This window comes from Acipenser ruthenus, chromosome 15 (genome assembly GCF_902713425.1).
Source record: "Acipenser ruthenus chromosome 15, fAciRut3.2 maternal haplotype, whole genome shotgun sequence".
Classification (NCBI taxonomy): domain Eukaryota; kingdom Metazoa; phylum Chordata; class Actinopteri; order Acipenseriformes; family Acipenseridae; genus Acipenser; species Acipenser ruthenus.
In genome coordinates this window covers 36,177,878-36,193,226 of record NC_081203.1, presented here as the reverse complement: position 1 = coordinate 36,193,226, position 15,349 = coordinate 36,177,878, and the positions used below count along the sequence as shown (strand labels likewise).

At 45.7% G+C, this 15,349-nt stretch overlaps 1 protein-coding gene across 4 annotated transcripts in view; it reads right to left on the bottom strand.

The window, feature by feature from the left end:
- Nucleotides 1–71: 71 nt before the first annotated feature.
- Nucleotides 72–15,349, bottom strand: part of LOC117410328 (TNF receptor-associated factor 3-like) — a 28,359-nt gene continuing 13,081 nt past the window's right edge. For 3 of the 4 annotated variants that reach the window (XM_058988180.1, XM_058988181.1, XM_058988179.1), the window contains 10 exons: nt 12,372–12,658; nt 10,962–11,013; nt 10,711–10,815; nt 10,447–10,611; nt 9,928–10,008; nt 7,798–7,872; nt 7,544–7,636; nt 3,616–3,756; nt 2,729–2,906; nt 72–2,306 (listed from right to left, as the gene is read on the bottom strand). In XM_058988180.1, coding sequence (XP_058844163.1) covers nt 1,735–2,306; nt 2,729–2,906; nt 3,616–3,756; nt 7,544–7,636; nt 7,798–7,872; nt 9,928–10,008; nt 10,447–10,611; nt 10,711–10,815; nt 10,962–11,013; nt 12,372–12,655 — 1,746 coding nt within the window. In that variant the 5' untranslated portion in view covers nt 12,656–12,658 and the 3' untranslated portion in view covers nt 72–1,734. The remainder of the gene's footprint in view (nt 2,307–2,728; nt 2,907–3,615; nt 3,757–7,543; nt 7,637–7,797; nt 7,873–9,927; nt 10,009–10,446; nt 10,612–10,710; nt 10,816–10,961; nt 11,014–12,371; nt 12,659–15,349) is intronic. The other variant, XM_058988182.1, reaches the window with a different exon arrangement.

Below are 15,349 nucleotides of genomic sequence, written 5' to 3'. Positions count from 1 at the left end.
ACATTATGCCCGCCCGCCAACCTCAAAATAAATACAAATAAACACACAGGTGACTTTCCTCAGTCAGTATGGAGAGTCATTTTTGAAAAATTATTTTATTTCAATCCTTGCAAAATGCAAAAAAGAAAGTAAATGATGCACGGCATCCATAGGAGTGTTGATAAATACAGTGATCCGAACTGTCACACAAATCACAAATGAAACGCTTCAATTCCTGCTTGAATTTCTCAAGGAGGTCTTCACTTGTCTCTGGACATGCTGCCCCCTATTGCTGCAATACTGCAGGTGCTCTGTCAAACCCATTCACAATGTCCACTGTAGAAATGTGGGTTCATGAAGTGTTTCACCTTTAAACTCTCACAACAGCAGCAGCCCTCAGCCACGCGATTTAAACAGTTGTAGCAACACATGGGGATGTAGAACGCTAGATTTTTTCAGAACGCCCCTAATTACACTTTTAGGACCTACAAGAACATAAGGAAAGGCTCAGTGGTCTTTGGTATCGCTAGGCCAGTGGTTCAATTTCTGGTGACCAGAAACTGCCCAGGTTTTATCTTAAACAATAATTTAACTTATAAATTTGCAAATAAAATGAAAAATATTGTTTTACAGTAAATAATAATAATAATAATAATAATAATAATAATAATAATAATAATAATAATAATAATAATAATAATAATAAGCCCCATAATAACAAAAACCCAGCCTGTTTACAACCCTGTGGGACTGGAGCTGAAACTACCTGGAGCTGAAACTACCTGGAGCTGAAACCACCTGGCGCTGAAACCACCTGGCGCTGGTGCTGAAGGTTTCATTAAAAATAAAAAAAATAAAAAAAGAAAATCAGATTCTTAATGAAGATATACAGCAACACAAACCAGTTCAAAGGCCTGCCCTTGAAGAGTTCAAGTTAATCGCATGTGCGCTGCGTGTTTCAGTGTTATCTAGCATCACGGTCTTGGAAGTGCAAAACTACTGCAGCTGTACCTGTAGATGCATCGTGGTGAACACCTTCCCTTCAACTCACTGTGTGTGACCCGGGGGGCTGGCTCGCTCCCCTGCTCCCCCAGCACTGTGTGTGACCCGGGGGGCTGGGTCGCTCCCCTGCTCCCCCAGCACTGTGTGTGACCCGGGGGGCTGGGTCGCTCCCCTGCTCCCCCAGCACTGTGTGTGACCCGGGGGGCTGGCTCGCTCCCCTGCTCCCCCAGCACTGTGTGTGACCCGGGGGGCTGGCTCGCTCCCCTGCTCCCCCAGCACTGTGTGTGACCCGGGGGGCTGGCTCGCTCCCCTGCTCCCCCAGCACTGTGTGTGACCCGGGGGGCTGGCTCGCTCCCCTGCTCCCCCAGCACTGTGTGTGACCCGGGGGGCTGGCTCGCTCCCCTTCTCCCCCAGCACTGTGTGTGACCCGGGGGGCTGGCTCGCTCCCCTGCTCCCCCAGCACTGTGTGTCTGGGAGCCCTACACAGAAGGTACAGTCTCCTCAACACCACGATTGCAGCTTCTCTCTAAACATCCACAGCAAGGCTGATGACAACCAGCTTGCTCTTCTGTATTCCCCCAACCAAGAAGTCCCATATCTAAAGCCTTCACAGCAATCTAGCGACCCACACTAATGATCCTGACTGCAGATTCCCGCCCCATTCCTCTGGGAGGTCCAGGATGCCCAGAGGCATCAAGCCTGCACACCCGTCCCTGCGCGGCAGCTTTCACATCTCCTGCTTCACAACTCAGCTCATGGATCTGGCAGGTCTGAAGCATCAACCACCACTTTAATAAATATGGTGTCATCTTTGATATACGTCCCATTTTCTAACACAGTTTGGGCAACAAACAGAGGGCAACCAGAAGCGATGTTCATGTCCCCTGCCGGCCGCTTAAAGCTGCTGCTGTTGGGGTCTGGCTTGAAGGCATCCCCTAAATGTTTCCTGGCGGGCCCCTGGTCCATCAGCATGAGGGTGACTTTCTGTTTGAATGGCCAGGGCAACAAGGCATCGTACTCCCCGCGCATCACCACGAAGAACAAGGACAGATGGGTGCCTTTGCCCATCCCGTCCCCGTTGAGGTAGACCCGCGCACACATCCTGTAGCCGAAGTATCCGGTGTAGAAGGGCTGGCTGTACAGCGACAGGGTCTTCCCCATCACTGCCTCCTGCTTCCTCCGCTTGTAGTCCCTGATCTTCCAGACCAGCGTCCCGCTGTAGCTCGCCGTCTCCAGCACCTGGAAGCGCAGGTCCATGTCAGCCAGACGGATCTCGTGAACGCTCAGCATGTCATCGTGCCTCGCCAGCTGCGTCTCCAGAGGGCCTGGAGCAACAACCAAACACATAGATATGAATAAAACATCAACAGTGGCTGGGGATATTGGAGTGCCCAGTGAATATTGGGACTAATATCTATTTCTTTTTTCAATTCTGATCTTTATTGCTGCACTGCTTTACAGTGCACACAAGACAGCCCTCACAGACATCCTCTGACTTGAAATAGTCGATAACTAAAGAATCATTATTGGATGTATATCCAACTACTATACAAAACAAGACTGTAGTAACACACCATTAGTCACACTGAATGACAGCTTTTCTTAGCAAATCCACTGGAATGATACGTGTCTTTAACTCAATTATCCAGCAGGTGTCAGCAGTCGAACTGGACGGGTCTGCATTGCTTTAGAGAGCACACACACTCAATGATGGGCTGATTCAGAGTGAGATGATAAAGAGACTTGCCCAGTGCGTGTGTCCCGGCCCCTCCTCCTCCTCTGCCGCTCCCCTCCAGCACAGCCACACGGCTGCGGATCGACTCCACTGTGCTCTTCAGAGTCTCCACCTCATCCTTTGCCTGCCTGAGCAAGCGCAGTTCCATCTCCATCTCCATCACCTTCTCCGAGTGAGAGCCCAGCAGCTTCTGCAGGGGAGCAGGATTGCACACAGTTACAAGAGGGAGGGGGACGGGGAGGAAGGGGGCTCCAGGGACCAGGATGCAGCTCCATAGTTATCCCACAAACACATCTCAAAACCGAGACACCAATTACATGACAAGCGATGTGTTTGCTTGGTAAGGAGGAGTGGGTTGATTCACTGAATGTGCTGATCAGTGTGAATGCAGCCCGGCTCTCTGTGTGCTGCACAGCACTGCACTCATCTGGAAAGCCAGTAGCCTCTGTAGAGACCAGGAAAACACTTTCACTTTCAGCTTGCTGGGAAACAAAACCAATCATTTGTTTGTTAACTTTTAATATCCCATAAAGAACTACACTGTGCATTTCTGATCTGCTCATTCAGGCTATTAAAAAAAAACAAAAAAAACACAACACTGCAGAAATACAAAAACAACTTTCCTTTGCAACAACGACAAATTTCTCTCTGAATTAATTACATGAGACGTGTCCTGAACACAACACAGTTCTGTGAAATTTCTGAAAAAACAACAAAAAAACTGAAATGTTTTAGGGTTATCAAGCCTTCCCACCTGCAAACAGTTTATAATGGAAATACTGAAAATAATTAGTTGAATCTCAAATTGATATCACTATGGGTGCGTGTGCGTGCATGTGCGTGCGTGTGCGTGCACGTGTCTCAAGCACACTAAACCAATCCTCTGAAGAGATCCTCACCTGTACGTTACTGATCTTCTGTTCCATTTCCTTTGATTTTTCCCGCACTTCCTCGTATCTGTTTTCTAGCTCAATGATTCGAGTGTTCAGACTGGGAAGGACTTTGTATCTTTCCTGCAGTTCAGTCTTCACATCCTCCATCTGAAACAGACAAACCAGAGCTTTGAGAAGAGACTATACTGTACTATATAAAGCAGAGCTTTGAGAAGGGACTACACTGTACTATATAAACCAGAGCTTTGAGAAGGGACTACACTGTACTATATAAACCAGAGCTTTGAGAAGTGACTACACTGTACTATATAAAGCAGAGCTTTGAGAAGCGACTACACTGTACTATATAAAGCAGAGCTTTGAGAAGCGACTACACTGTACTATATAAACCAGAGCTTTGAGAAGGGACTACACTGTACTATATAAACCAGAGCTTTGAGAAGCGACTACACTGTACTATATAAACCAGAGCTTTGAGAAGCGACTACACTGTACTATATAAAGCAGAGCTTTGAGAAGTGACTACACTGTACTATATAAACCAGAGCTTTGAGAAGCAACTACACTGTACTATATAAACCAGAGCTTTGAGAAGTGACTATACTGTACTATATTAAGTGCATTCTCTACTTCCGTTGCACTTCACTCATTGCGCCCCTCTTACAGAACGACAGCGGGGTTCCCCCCTCTCAGGTGTAACTTTCCAGCTACAATTAAAAGCGTCTCCCTGCAGGATGCTGTGGTGAGCAAGCCAAGCAGAGATGCTTCAGAGTGCCAAATAAAGAAGCCAGCAGACGCCTTACCCTGCAAAACAAGAGCTTGTCAAGTTTAGACAAGACAGGGGAGGTTTCTGCATCAAAAGAGGCACGTTTCACAGGGAGGTTTTAGAACCCCAAATCAAATCTGGCACAGTGTGAACTGAACACTGCCCAGCCTGCAGAACTGGAAGGTGACTCATCCAACTAGAAGCACTATACTGATCGCTCTCAAAAGTTACCTAATATCAGATTTGTGTGGGGGAGGAATGGAGGCTGGATAACTCAGCGCTAGTAGAATATGATCTTTCCCGTTTGAAAAATGACGACCAAAATACTGGCATCGTATTTCAGAGGCAAGGAAACAAAGTAAAAATCAAGTGATTTGTGGGTTAAAAGCAAATCCTTCTTTTAAACCCAATCTTTAGCTTTATGGATAGCAGTGTCCATACAAAGTGCATCGCTGTATCCTGGAATAAATAAACGGACATACGGACAGATACTTGCTTTTACTTTCAGATTCGAATACCCTACAGAATATCCAACCCAAACCTATCCAATGCTTCTCTGGATACACTGTATGACAGAAAGACAGAGACACCTCTACAAACCCACAGATTCTGCTACTCTTAACAACTCGTGCTATCTTTATCAGTCTGAATAACCTCACTTCATGCAAATTCATGCCTCACTTCTAGTTAACTTGCACAGCATTACCAGAAGCCAGCAGGTCTGCCGTGTCACTTAACAACACCACTATGACTTGCACAGCAAGGGGGGTTAATGGGAGGAATCCCAGAAGCCAAGGGGGAAACTGAAGCGCGGTTAGGAACTCATTTTAAAAGATGAGGTCTTGTTAGGGTTACAATGAGTAATCACTCAGAGCACAGTAATGGAAAAGTCAAAGCTAGCATATTTGTTTTCTGTGCTGCAGATCACTGGGGCTGCATGTGAACGGACGAAAGTTCCAGTGTTTCAGTATTTCAATGTGGCAACATTTAATAGTTTAGTACACTTGTGTTCCTCATTGATCCGTTTTGCTACTGTGAAGTGTAAATGTGAACTTCGGCTCACAACCTCAAACATGAAGGAATCTACAACGTGAAGAATCCATGCGTGGTGGGGGTGGATCGGAAAACCTTGAGCTGCCTTCCATCATAAGCAGTGTTATTGCATCCCATTGGGAATCTCCCATGTATAGTGACACATACTGTATCATGACCTGCGCATTGGCACACACACTGCATGGTGCCCACTGAGCTTAGTGTGTGGTAACCCTAATCATGGAGCAGCACAGCAGTCTATTGCTGTTTGATGCTGCTACTGTATGGTTAACGATACCTTAAAAGCAGATCACAATTCAAAACGCATCCCAAGTAAAAAAACTCTTCCAAGGCTATCCTGTATTTAGAGCAAATCCATTTCTTCAGTTCCTGTATTTGCAGCCACAAGAGGGGGCTGTGTGTGTTACAGTAAAAGGGGAGTAAAGCCGTCTCGAATCACAGGACTCTCAGAAGTCTTTTGCAATGAATACAGCAGCTTTGCGAAACCTGGCTGTCTGATTCAGGGCTCAGAAAAAACAGGGCCTTTATTTAGAAAGCCGTTCAACAGAAATGACAGCTGCTACTTTTGAGATCAGCAATTGAGGGAGCGCAAGCCCTTTGATACGAGCTGAAGAGCCTGCTCAGGAGCGCGAGCCCTTTGATACGAGCTGAAGAGCCTGCTCAGGAGCGCGAGCCCTTTGATACGAGCTGAAGAGCCTGCTCAGGAGCGCGAGCCCTTTGATACGAGCTGAAGAGCCTGCTCAGGAGCGCGAGCCCTTTGATACGAGCTAAAGAGCCTGCTCAGGAGCGCGAGCCCTTTGATACGAGCTGAAGAGCCTGCTCAGGAGCGCGAGCCCTTTGATACGAGCTGAAGAGCCTGCTCAGGAGCGCGAGCCCTTTGATACGAGCTGAAGAGCCTGCTCAGGAGCGCGAGCCCTTTGATACGAGCTGAAGAGCCTGCTCAGGAGCGCAAGCCCTTTGATACGAGCTGAAGAGCTGAAGAGCCTGCTCAGGACACAGAGGTCCACATTGGGAGATGCTTCTGTTTAATTAACCACAGAGAACCATGCAAATAAACCACATCTCTGCCCCAGACCCATCTACTGACAAGCATGCAATGAGTCAAAAACACATTCCCCAAAGCACACTTCCTCCAGTAGAGCTGGCAAGGCATGTGATAGGTGTGATTGTACTGGGATTTCCAGTGATTCAAACAGCAAGAATAACACAAGAGACACACACAGCTTCAAACAGCAAGACTAACACAAGAGACACACACAGCTTCAAACAACAAGACTAACACAAGAGACACACACAGCTTCAAACCAGGAGCATGGGCCAGGGTTAACCATTCACACATATTCAACAGAAAAAAAAAAAAAAAAAAAAAAAAAATCACTTTACACCACAAATGATCTGAAGTATCTTACTACAGCTTACCCTTCACTGACAGTAAAGCAGCATCTCCATATACTGCATAGCACTGCACTGCCAGTACACAAAACTTACAGGATCAGCATCTAAACCACAGTGAGCAGCGAGGAGTCCAGTATGTCACAGAGAACAGTGCAGGATAATATTAGAGACTTCACAGAGTGTTTAACTGAGAGCAGCGAGGAGTCCAGTATGTCACAGAGAACAGTGCCGGATAATATTAGAGACTTCACAGAGTGTTTAACCGAGAGCAGCGAGGAGTCCAGTATGTCACAGAGAATAGTGCAGGATAATATTAGAGACTTCACAGAGTGTTTAACCGAGAGCAGCGAGGAGTCCAGTATGTCACAGAGAATAGTGCAGGATAATATTAGAGACTTCACAGAGTGTTTAACTGAGAGCAGCGAGGAGTCCAGTATGTCACAGAGAACAGTGCCGGATAATATTAGAGACTTCACAGAGTGTTTAACCGAGAGCAGTGAGGAGTCCAGTATGTCACAGAGAATAGTGCAGGATAATATTAGAGACTTCACAGAGTGTTTAACCGAGAGCAGCGAGGAGTCCAGTATGTCACAGAGAACAGTGCCGGATAATATTAGAGACTTCACAGAGTGAAGCGTCTTGTTTCCTGCATTCCCACATCAGTCTCAGTAAGAACACAGGAGGGACAGAGATCAGTGGGTGCTGAGGACTCATACTTGCCTTGGTCTCTAGACTGGAGTTTCTTGCCACCATCAGTTTGAGATGCTCGCTCATGAAGCGTGACTCATGCTCTTTCATGTCTTGGTTTAATCCCTTCAGAGAGAAAAGAGGAAATCAGAAAATAAAAATGAAGATACTGTCAGCAGACTTTTCTGTGTCAATGACTCGGTTTAAATAAATACATGTAGAAATGCAGGAAACCCTCTGATGGCACACATGTGCAGACTTTATACATGCTGTGGAAAAATGCTTACCTTAAAGGTGCATCCATAGCGACTGAACATACAGTTTGCTTGGGCGTTAGGGCATTCATGCCGGTGGTTAGTTAGCTGAAAAACAAAAGAGCCACATAAACCAACGTGGGTCCCATCAGCAGCACTTCCTGCAGTGCGCTGGGAGCTGGAATCATGCTTTCTTAGTATTCTAGTCTATCATAAAACAAACTCTGCCTGCAACAAATCAGGGATGCACCACGTCCAAGTCCGAATACAGAATCCATCTCAAAAGATTCGTCCGAATACCGAACTGAACACCGAATCGACAAAAACTTTCAAGAAAAACTGAAGGAAACTGTTGAATGAAAAACAGACTGGCAGCTACTAACAAGGGACGTGCAAAATCTATTGTTTTGAGCCTTTTAGTTCATAGTATTTTTACAGTTTAGAGGCGAGTTAAATAAACCTGACCTGTCTTAAAGTGTCCCGAGATTCTGGAGCCTGTGGACAACCCTATCTGAGAGCTATGAGGAAAAAATTACTGTGATGAGTGACCTGAATCTCCCTGCGAAATAACACCCACGTTGATTTAAATGCACCGTGTGTGTAACACAGATCAAATAGGCTACGAAATAGTTTAAAAATGATTTTAATAAAACACAGCAGTTCCAGTTGGTATTGGCACATTACAATAATATAATTTAATCTACTAAAGCATATTGTTCAACAACATCTTGCATGATCTCTAGAACACATCTCAGACAAAGCAACAAAGCACAAAAGTGTACAACAGTGATGTGACCGTGCTGTTGCATGCAGGGGTATGTTTGCATTCAGCAGCTGCGTGTGTTTTAGTGCGTGCGCCTCCAGTAATAGGGAGTTGAGAGCCGCGACAGAGTTCATCAGACTTGTTCTTGTTATTAAATACAACAGTTACATTCGTGTCCTTTATTTAAAGAAGAACCGCACACATTGGAGGGATGTATTAAAATGGATATAGGATTCGGATTCGGTTCACCGGTGAATCTGAACGCTGCTCAAAAAGTAGGTATTCGTGCCGAATCCGAAACCGAATCCTGGACTCAGTGCATCCTTAAAACAAATCCATAAATACAAATCCTTCTGATCTGCAAGCTCTTCAATACAGAACAAACAAAGTCAAGAAGACAGGACAGGACACCACGACTGGGTTCACTACAGGACAGGACAAGACAGGACTGTTCATTACAGGACAGGACAAGACAGGACAGGACAGGACACCACACCACGGTGGTGTTCATTACAGGACAGGACAGGACAGGACAGGACTGTTCATTACAGGACAGGACACCACGGTGGTGTTCATTACAGGACAGGACAAGACAGGACAGGACAGGACAGGACTGTTCATTACAGGACAGGACACCACGGTGGTGTTCATTACAGGACAAGACAGGACAGCACAGCATAGCACAGCTGGGTTCATTACAGGACCCTGGGCTTCATGCGTAACTAAACAGGGCACTTGGTCACAGCTAACACAGCTAACTAACAATCACACTCAGGCTCATCTCACACGGATGCTTGAGGAAGGGTAGTAAACTTTGACAATGGGTGCATTAAAAACCTGTACTGCAAGCACCAGGTTTGGATGCCAGCGCAGCCCGTGAAGAGGGGTTTGGCTGCATGTGAGAACCAAGTCACAAGCTTTTAACAAAACCTGGAATCTCCTTTGAAATAACATTTGATCTTACTTTTACTCCCCAATCAGTTTGTATAAGAAGATGTATTTCACAGCTTCACAAGGAAATCACGCACTGAGCGTATTCATGTTATTATTATTATTATTATTATTATTATTTATTTCTTAGCAGACGCTCTTATCCAGGGCGACTTACAATCGTAAGCTAATAAATTTCAAGTGTAAGTTGAAATGTATGACTAGACTAGTTACTGGCAATGCATGTCTCTGAGCAGCCCTGCCAGATTGGCTGTTTTATTATTGCTCAACTTTGGAAGTTCAACAGTATAAATAACATTTATGAGCGCACATCTTTAAAGAAGCTGGGCTGCTTCATCGAAGACTTCCACATCCATATACAGTAAATATATATATACTGTAAAAAGGGAAGGAACACTTGTAAAAATGTGCAACACAAAAACATTTCGCAAAAACAAGGGAAATCTTACCTGACTTCGTAAAACAGAGCTATAGCTACATTTGTTTGGGCAAGTAACAGGAAAGGCTGGACAGACCGATTCTTCATGTTTCTGAAAGAGAGAAAGGACACAGAGTGCGATAGTCCCAGCAAGCTGTTATCATTATAATGAGATTGTGAGTCACATACACATCACTCACAAAGGATACACTGCAGCTTAAATAACACATTATGAGAGGACTGGTCCTCAATGCAGAATACACAGAAGACAGGCAACAGTGAAAGGAAATGAAGCTTCAAGAGCATTCCCTTTGCTCTTCTCAGGACCTCTTAATAATCAGCAAAGCAAACCGGATCAACCATTTGAAACGCGTGAAGAAACAGCTGCTTAAATCTGTGTGGATTGCTGTTCTCCACAGAGTAAGAAAAGCTGCCAGCTTTGTGGAGAGCAGCAAGCAGCACACATCCAAGAGGTAGCAGAAAGAGAAGAACACATCAGCCAGGAGTCCAGCGATCAATAAATACAAAGCAACTGATTCAGATGAGTTACCTTCTGATCTGCTAACAACACCGTCCTCTTGCAGTAAGTGCATATTGTGTCTCTATATTTGCATTTTGTTTCTAGGTGGTCAGACACGTCTTTTCGTAGAAATGTGTCTTTACATTCAGCCCGGGGACACGTGATCTCGTAATACGGGCAGTCTTGTAAATGTTCCTGTAAAAAGACAAATGCACAAATCAATGCCTCCAGTCCATGCCATGGGTCTGGACACACAGCAGATGAAATGTACTGGAGAGTTTGCAGCAGTCGTACTAGAAGAAGCTGCAGCGTCATCTGCTCTTGGCAGCCGTTCTTTTCATTCCGACAGAACACTTTGAGCCCCATGATCTCTCTCCTGCAGCACACATCAGTAAATATCTGGAACACAAAGCAGACCAGGGTCCAATCCTTATTCAAATTCATACACACATCACAATTAAAAACATATATAGCATGGCAATGACATGGCAAGATCAATGCTGTTAATAAACTGAAATGCAGGATCCGAAAGGAGGGTCACTTACTTTGTCCTCATAGAGAGGCTCGCCATCAGCTGGACAGATTGGGGGTTGGAGGCTTCAAACAAGGGGAGACAGAATTGTGAATACGCAGGAACAGACTCTACAGCACCCCCTCCCTGAGATACAACATGTCCACACACCCCCTTCCTGAGCTACAACATGTCCACACACCCCCCCAGATACAACATGTCCACACACACCCCCTCCCCGAGATACAACATGTCCACACACACACACACACACACTGAGATACAACATCTCCACACACCCCCTTCCTGAGCTACAACATGTCCACACACCCCCCCAGATACAACATGTCCACACACACCCCCTCCCCGAGATACAACATGTCCACACACCCCCCAGATACAACATGTCCACACACACACACACACACTGAGATACAACATCTCCACACACACACAGATACAACATCTACAGTATAAACTCACACCTCATAAAAGACAACCATAAAAATGACGCGAGTGCGTGTGTGAGTGAGTGAGTGAGTGAGCGTGCGCGTGAGTGAGAGAGTGAGTGCGAGAGTGTGCGTGTGTGTTAAAAATAAGTCTTCCTGGACTGACTAATTCTCTTTCACATTCCAAAGGGAAGGGGCTGCACGTGTGTGTAGAAGATGCTGCTCACATTCCCTGCTGTCTTTGCTGCACTGCCACACTCTTGTCTGCACTTGCTCTGGATTACTTGCTTCAAATTGTGTTGGAAAACAAAGTTCTATTTGTGCACGGCAGTAGTGCTGAGACTTGTACTGGGATAGCTGGGTTACAAACACACCCGCTCCCATTGCAGGAACAATTACCAAAAAACAACTAAATTAACACTTCAAACGAGGGAGTGAAAAAGCCCAGCAGACACAAGGAAACATGTTTCTTCTAAACACTGTTGGGATCAAGTTTCAAGCAACACCTGATCATTGCTTATATACTGACTATATAGGTGTCCAAAAAAACAGGAAGAAAGCATTTCATATTTAATGAAGTGGTGCAGCTGTGGGAATATGGTTCTACAGACACGGTCCTTCTGTGTACATTTCAATACATTTAGCACTTGTCAAAACCACGTGGGGGTAGTCAAGTTGCAAAGCCACATGATCCACGGCTCACATATTCTCAGGATCTCTCCCGGTCAGCCAATGTGGAGACATGTTTCTGGAAGCACGTTTTCCAATGCAGAAGCCAGGACGACTCCGGGAACAAGCGAACATGTTACCATGTGCATTCTGGGAAGAATCAGCCCAAAGCATCCCACCCTGCCTGTGTCTTAGCTAACATGACTCCAAGTGCATTCTGGGAAGAATCAGCCCAAAGCATCCCACCCTGCCCGTGTCTTAGCTAACATGACTCCAAGTGCATGTCTTGTGTGCATGCGTTCAGTTGATGTGCGGTGAGATCCTACCAGAGCAGGTCCCGGATGCAGCTCTCACAGAAGCGGTGCCCGCACTCGGTCTGCCGGGGGTTGCACAGGGCCAGTTTGCAGGACTCGCAGCAGTACTTGGGCTCCAGCGGCTGGACGAAGCGGTCCTTGAACCCCCTGTGGAGCGGCATGAAGGAGGAGGGGGGGGGGCTCAGTTCCAAGCGCATGGAGCCCGGCCGCGATGCAGGGGGGGGGCGGGCCGGGTTGAGCCGCTGCAGCTGGGTCTGCAGTTCCAGAGGCAAGTCCACATTCCTACCAGCTGACATGACCTGAGGAGACCAGCGACAGCACGTTAAAACACAAACACAGCGAGGTCATGATTATACAGGAGGAAACAAACAACAGCGTGAATTGAACTGCTTCTACTGGAGCCCATGAGGTTTCCTGCTAGAGTTAGAACATTAAGAAAAAAAGAAAGTAGAACCAGTGAAAGCCACAACAGCACAGTAACAGACGCTCCTCCCGTTATTAGAACCAGTGAAAGCCACAACAGCACAGTAACAGACGCTCCTCCCGTTATTAGAACCAGTGAAAGCCACAACAGCACAGTAACAGACGCTCCTCCCATTATTAGCCTGGTTTTGACAGATAGACACAGAGAGATGGCAGGCCCTTCAGTCTGCAGCAGCGGTTTTCAAACTCTTTTTTCACGGACCGCTTGAAAATTGCAGGGGGTCTCGCGGACCACTTAATGAACTTTTTTTTTCTACAAATCAAAAGCACATACCTCATATTTAATAACCACAGTCTTACCTTTCTAATGTGATGGAGTGCCTGTTTTTGTGAGCAAAGTTCTGTGAAGTTGGGTGTAATGTTTGTCAGCTTCAGCATTCATCCTGCTTCTAAATTTGGAGTTGAGGGTGGCAAGTGATGAAAATCCCGTCTCGTACAGGTACGCAGTACCAAATGACATCACAAAATGCACGGCTTTGTCTGCAAGTTCTGGGTACTCTCCATTTCTCTGAATCCAAAAATAGGGAATGTCTTTTAAATTCTGACCTTAAGAAAGCTCCAACAAGCACTCTTGTGCCTTAGTGGAGAAGCCAGCGGCCAGCTCACTGATTTCAATGGCAAATGGGTTAGGAATCCAGCTCACTGACTTCAATGGCAAATGGGTTAGGAATCCAGCTCACTGATTTCAATGGCGAATGGTTTAGGAATCCAGCTCACTGATTTCAATGGCGAATGTGTCAACATGTGTTGCTAAGATAAGACAGGACTTTGAGGACTGAAAGGGTTACAGTAGAAACTACTTTAAGTCAAGGCTAATGCCTTCCCCAGTGATTCAGCCATATAGCAAAATATGTATGATCTTGACTTGGTTTCCTAGGAGATGTGCGAGGCAATGTGAAGCTCTGAATGATTCTCCAGTGGGAAGCTCTGAATGATTCTCCAGTGGAAAGCTCCGAATGATTCTCCAGTGGGAAGCTCCGAATGATTCTCCAGTGGGAAGCTCCGAATGATTCTCCAGTGGGAAGCTCCGAATGATTCTCCAGTGGGAAGCTCCGAATGATTCTCCAGTGGGAAGCTCCGAATGATTCTCCAGTGGAAAGCTCCGAATGATTCTCCAGTGGAAAGCTCCGAATGATTTTCCAGTGGGAAGCTCTGAATGATTCTCCAGTGGGAAGCTCTGAATGAATTTCCAGTGGGAAGCTCTGAATGATTCTCCAGTGGAAAGCTCTGAATGATTCTCCAGTGGGAAGCTCTGAATGATTCTCCAGTGGGAAGCTCTGAATGATTCTCCAGTGGGAAGCTCTGAATGATTCTCCAGTGGGAAGCTCTGAATGATTCTCCAGTGGGAAGCTCTGAATGATTATCCAGTGGGAAGCTCTGAATGATTCTCCAGAGGGAAGCTCTGAATGATTCTCCAGTTCTGCACTGCAAGATCTGCTCCTCTTGTAAACGGCGTTCTTAACCATTTGCAAGCAGACGGATATTTCACCAAATGTGTCTCTGCACTTTGTTTCAGTTCACTTACTTTAATGTTTGAATTTCTCATTCAGGGTAGTGTACATGCATGTGACCTTGCATCCCCCAGTTTAAACAAACCTGCCCAAAGCATCCAGTCATGCCCTATTTACTGCTCAATATTGTCTGTATGTTGAGCGTGTTCATACAAAAAAATAAATACAATTACACACACATATTATAAAATATATTTATAAATATTGTGACATGAAACCCCGCCCCCTGCTCACTCTGCATGATTGACTGTTCTCAGCATGAAACCCCGCCCCATGCAAACACTGCATGATTGACTGTTCTCAGCTGGTTCCATGCAGCTCCAGTGCGGTCTGTAGGAAAACCACAGGCCAATAGATGGGAGCCAGTCCAGCCCCTTGGCTCAGCTCCAGGAATATACCTGGCAGTCGAGCAGGGGGAATGCCAGATTATGAAGCAGTAATTGAAGGTAAAGAATCTGTAAACACTGCTTTGACTAGAACACATTTAACCTTTTAAAAAATGTGAACTGGAGAAGATAACGGGGGAAGATACACATTGTTTCTGTTTCATTCTTTTTATTTTAATCACTGCTCACTATCTGGTCCCAGATCAGGAACACCAATCTTTACTCAAAGTAGTAAAACATATTGTGTAGTCAGCACAGTATATATACGGAGCAGCAAAAGAAACGAACATTGCTTATATTGGGATAAAATTCACTAGATGTGACTGAAAAATGACAAACTCTGTTTTAGAACAGGTGCAGTGACTTTTTATTGTGCTGATTAACAACTGACATCACGAAGATGCTGCAGAATGATCTGTGGATTTTGGACAGGAGTTCATGGCCTGTCATTGACAGAGTGTGTCTGGTTATACCGTCTCGCTGGGTTTGAAATTGCTGGCTGTGAGCCCCCAAGACGCTGATCCAACATGCCGATTGCACGAAGGCGCTGCTCTCTTGACAGACATGGCATATTGGTTTTTGTCTGTGATTTTCTTTATTGCTTTTATTT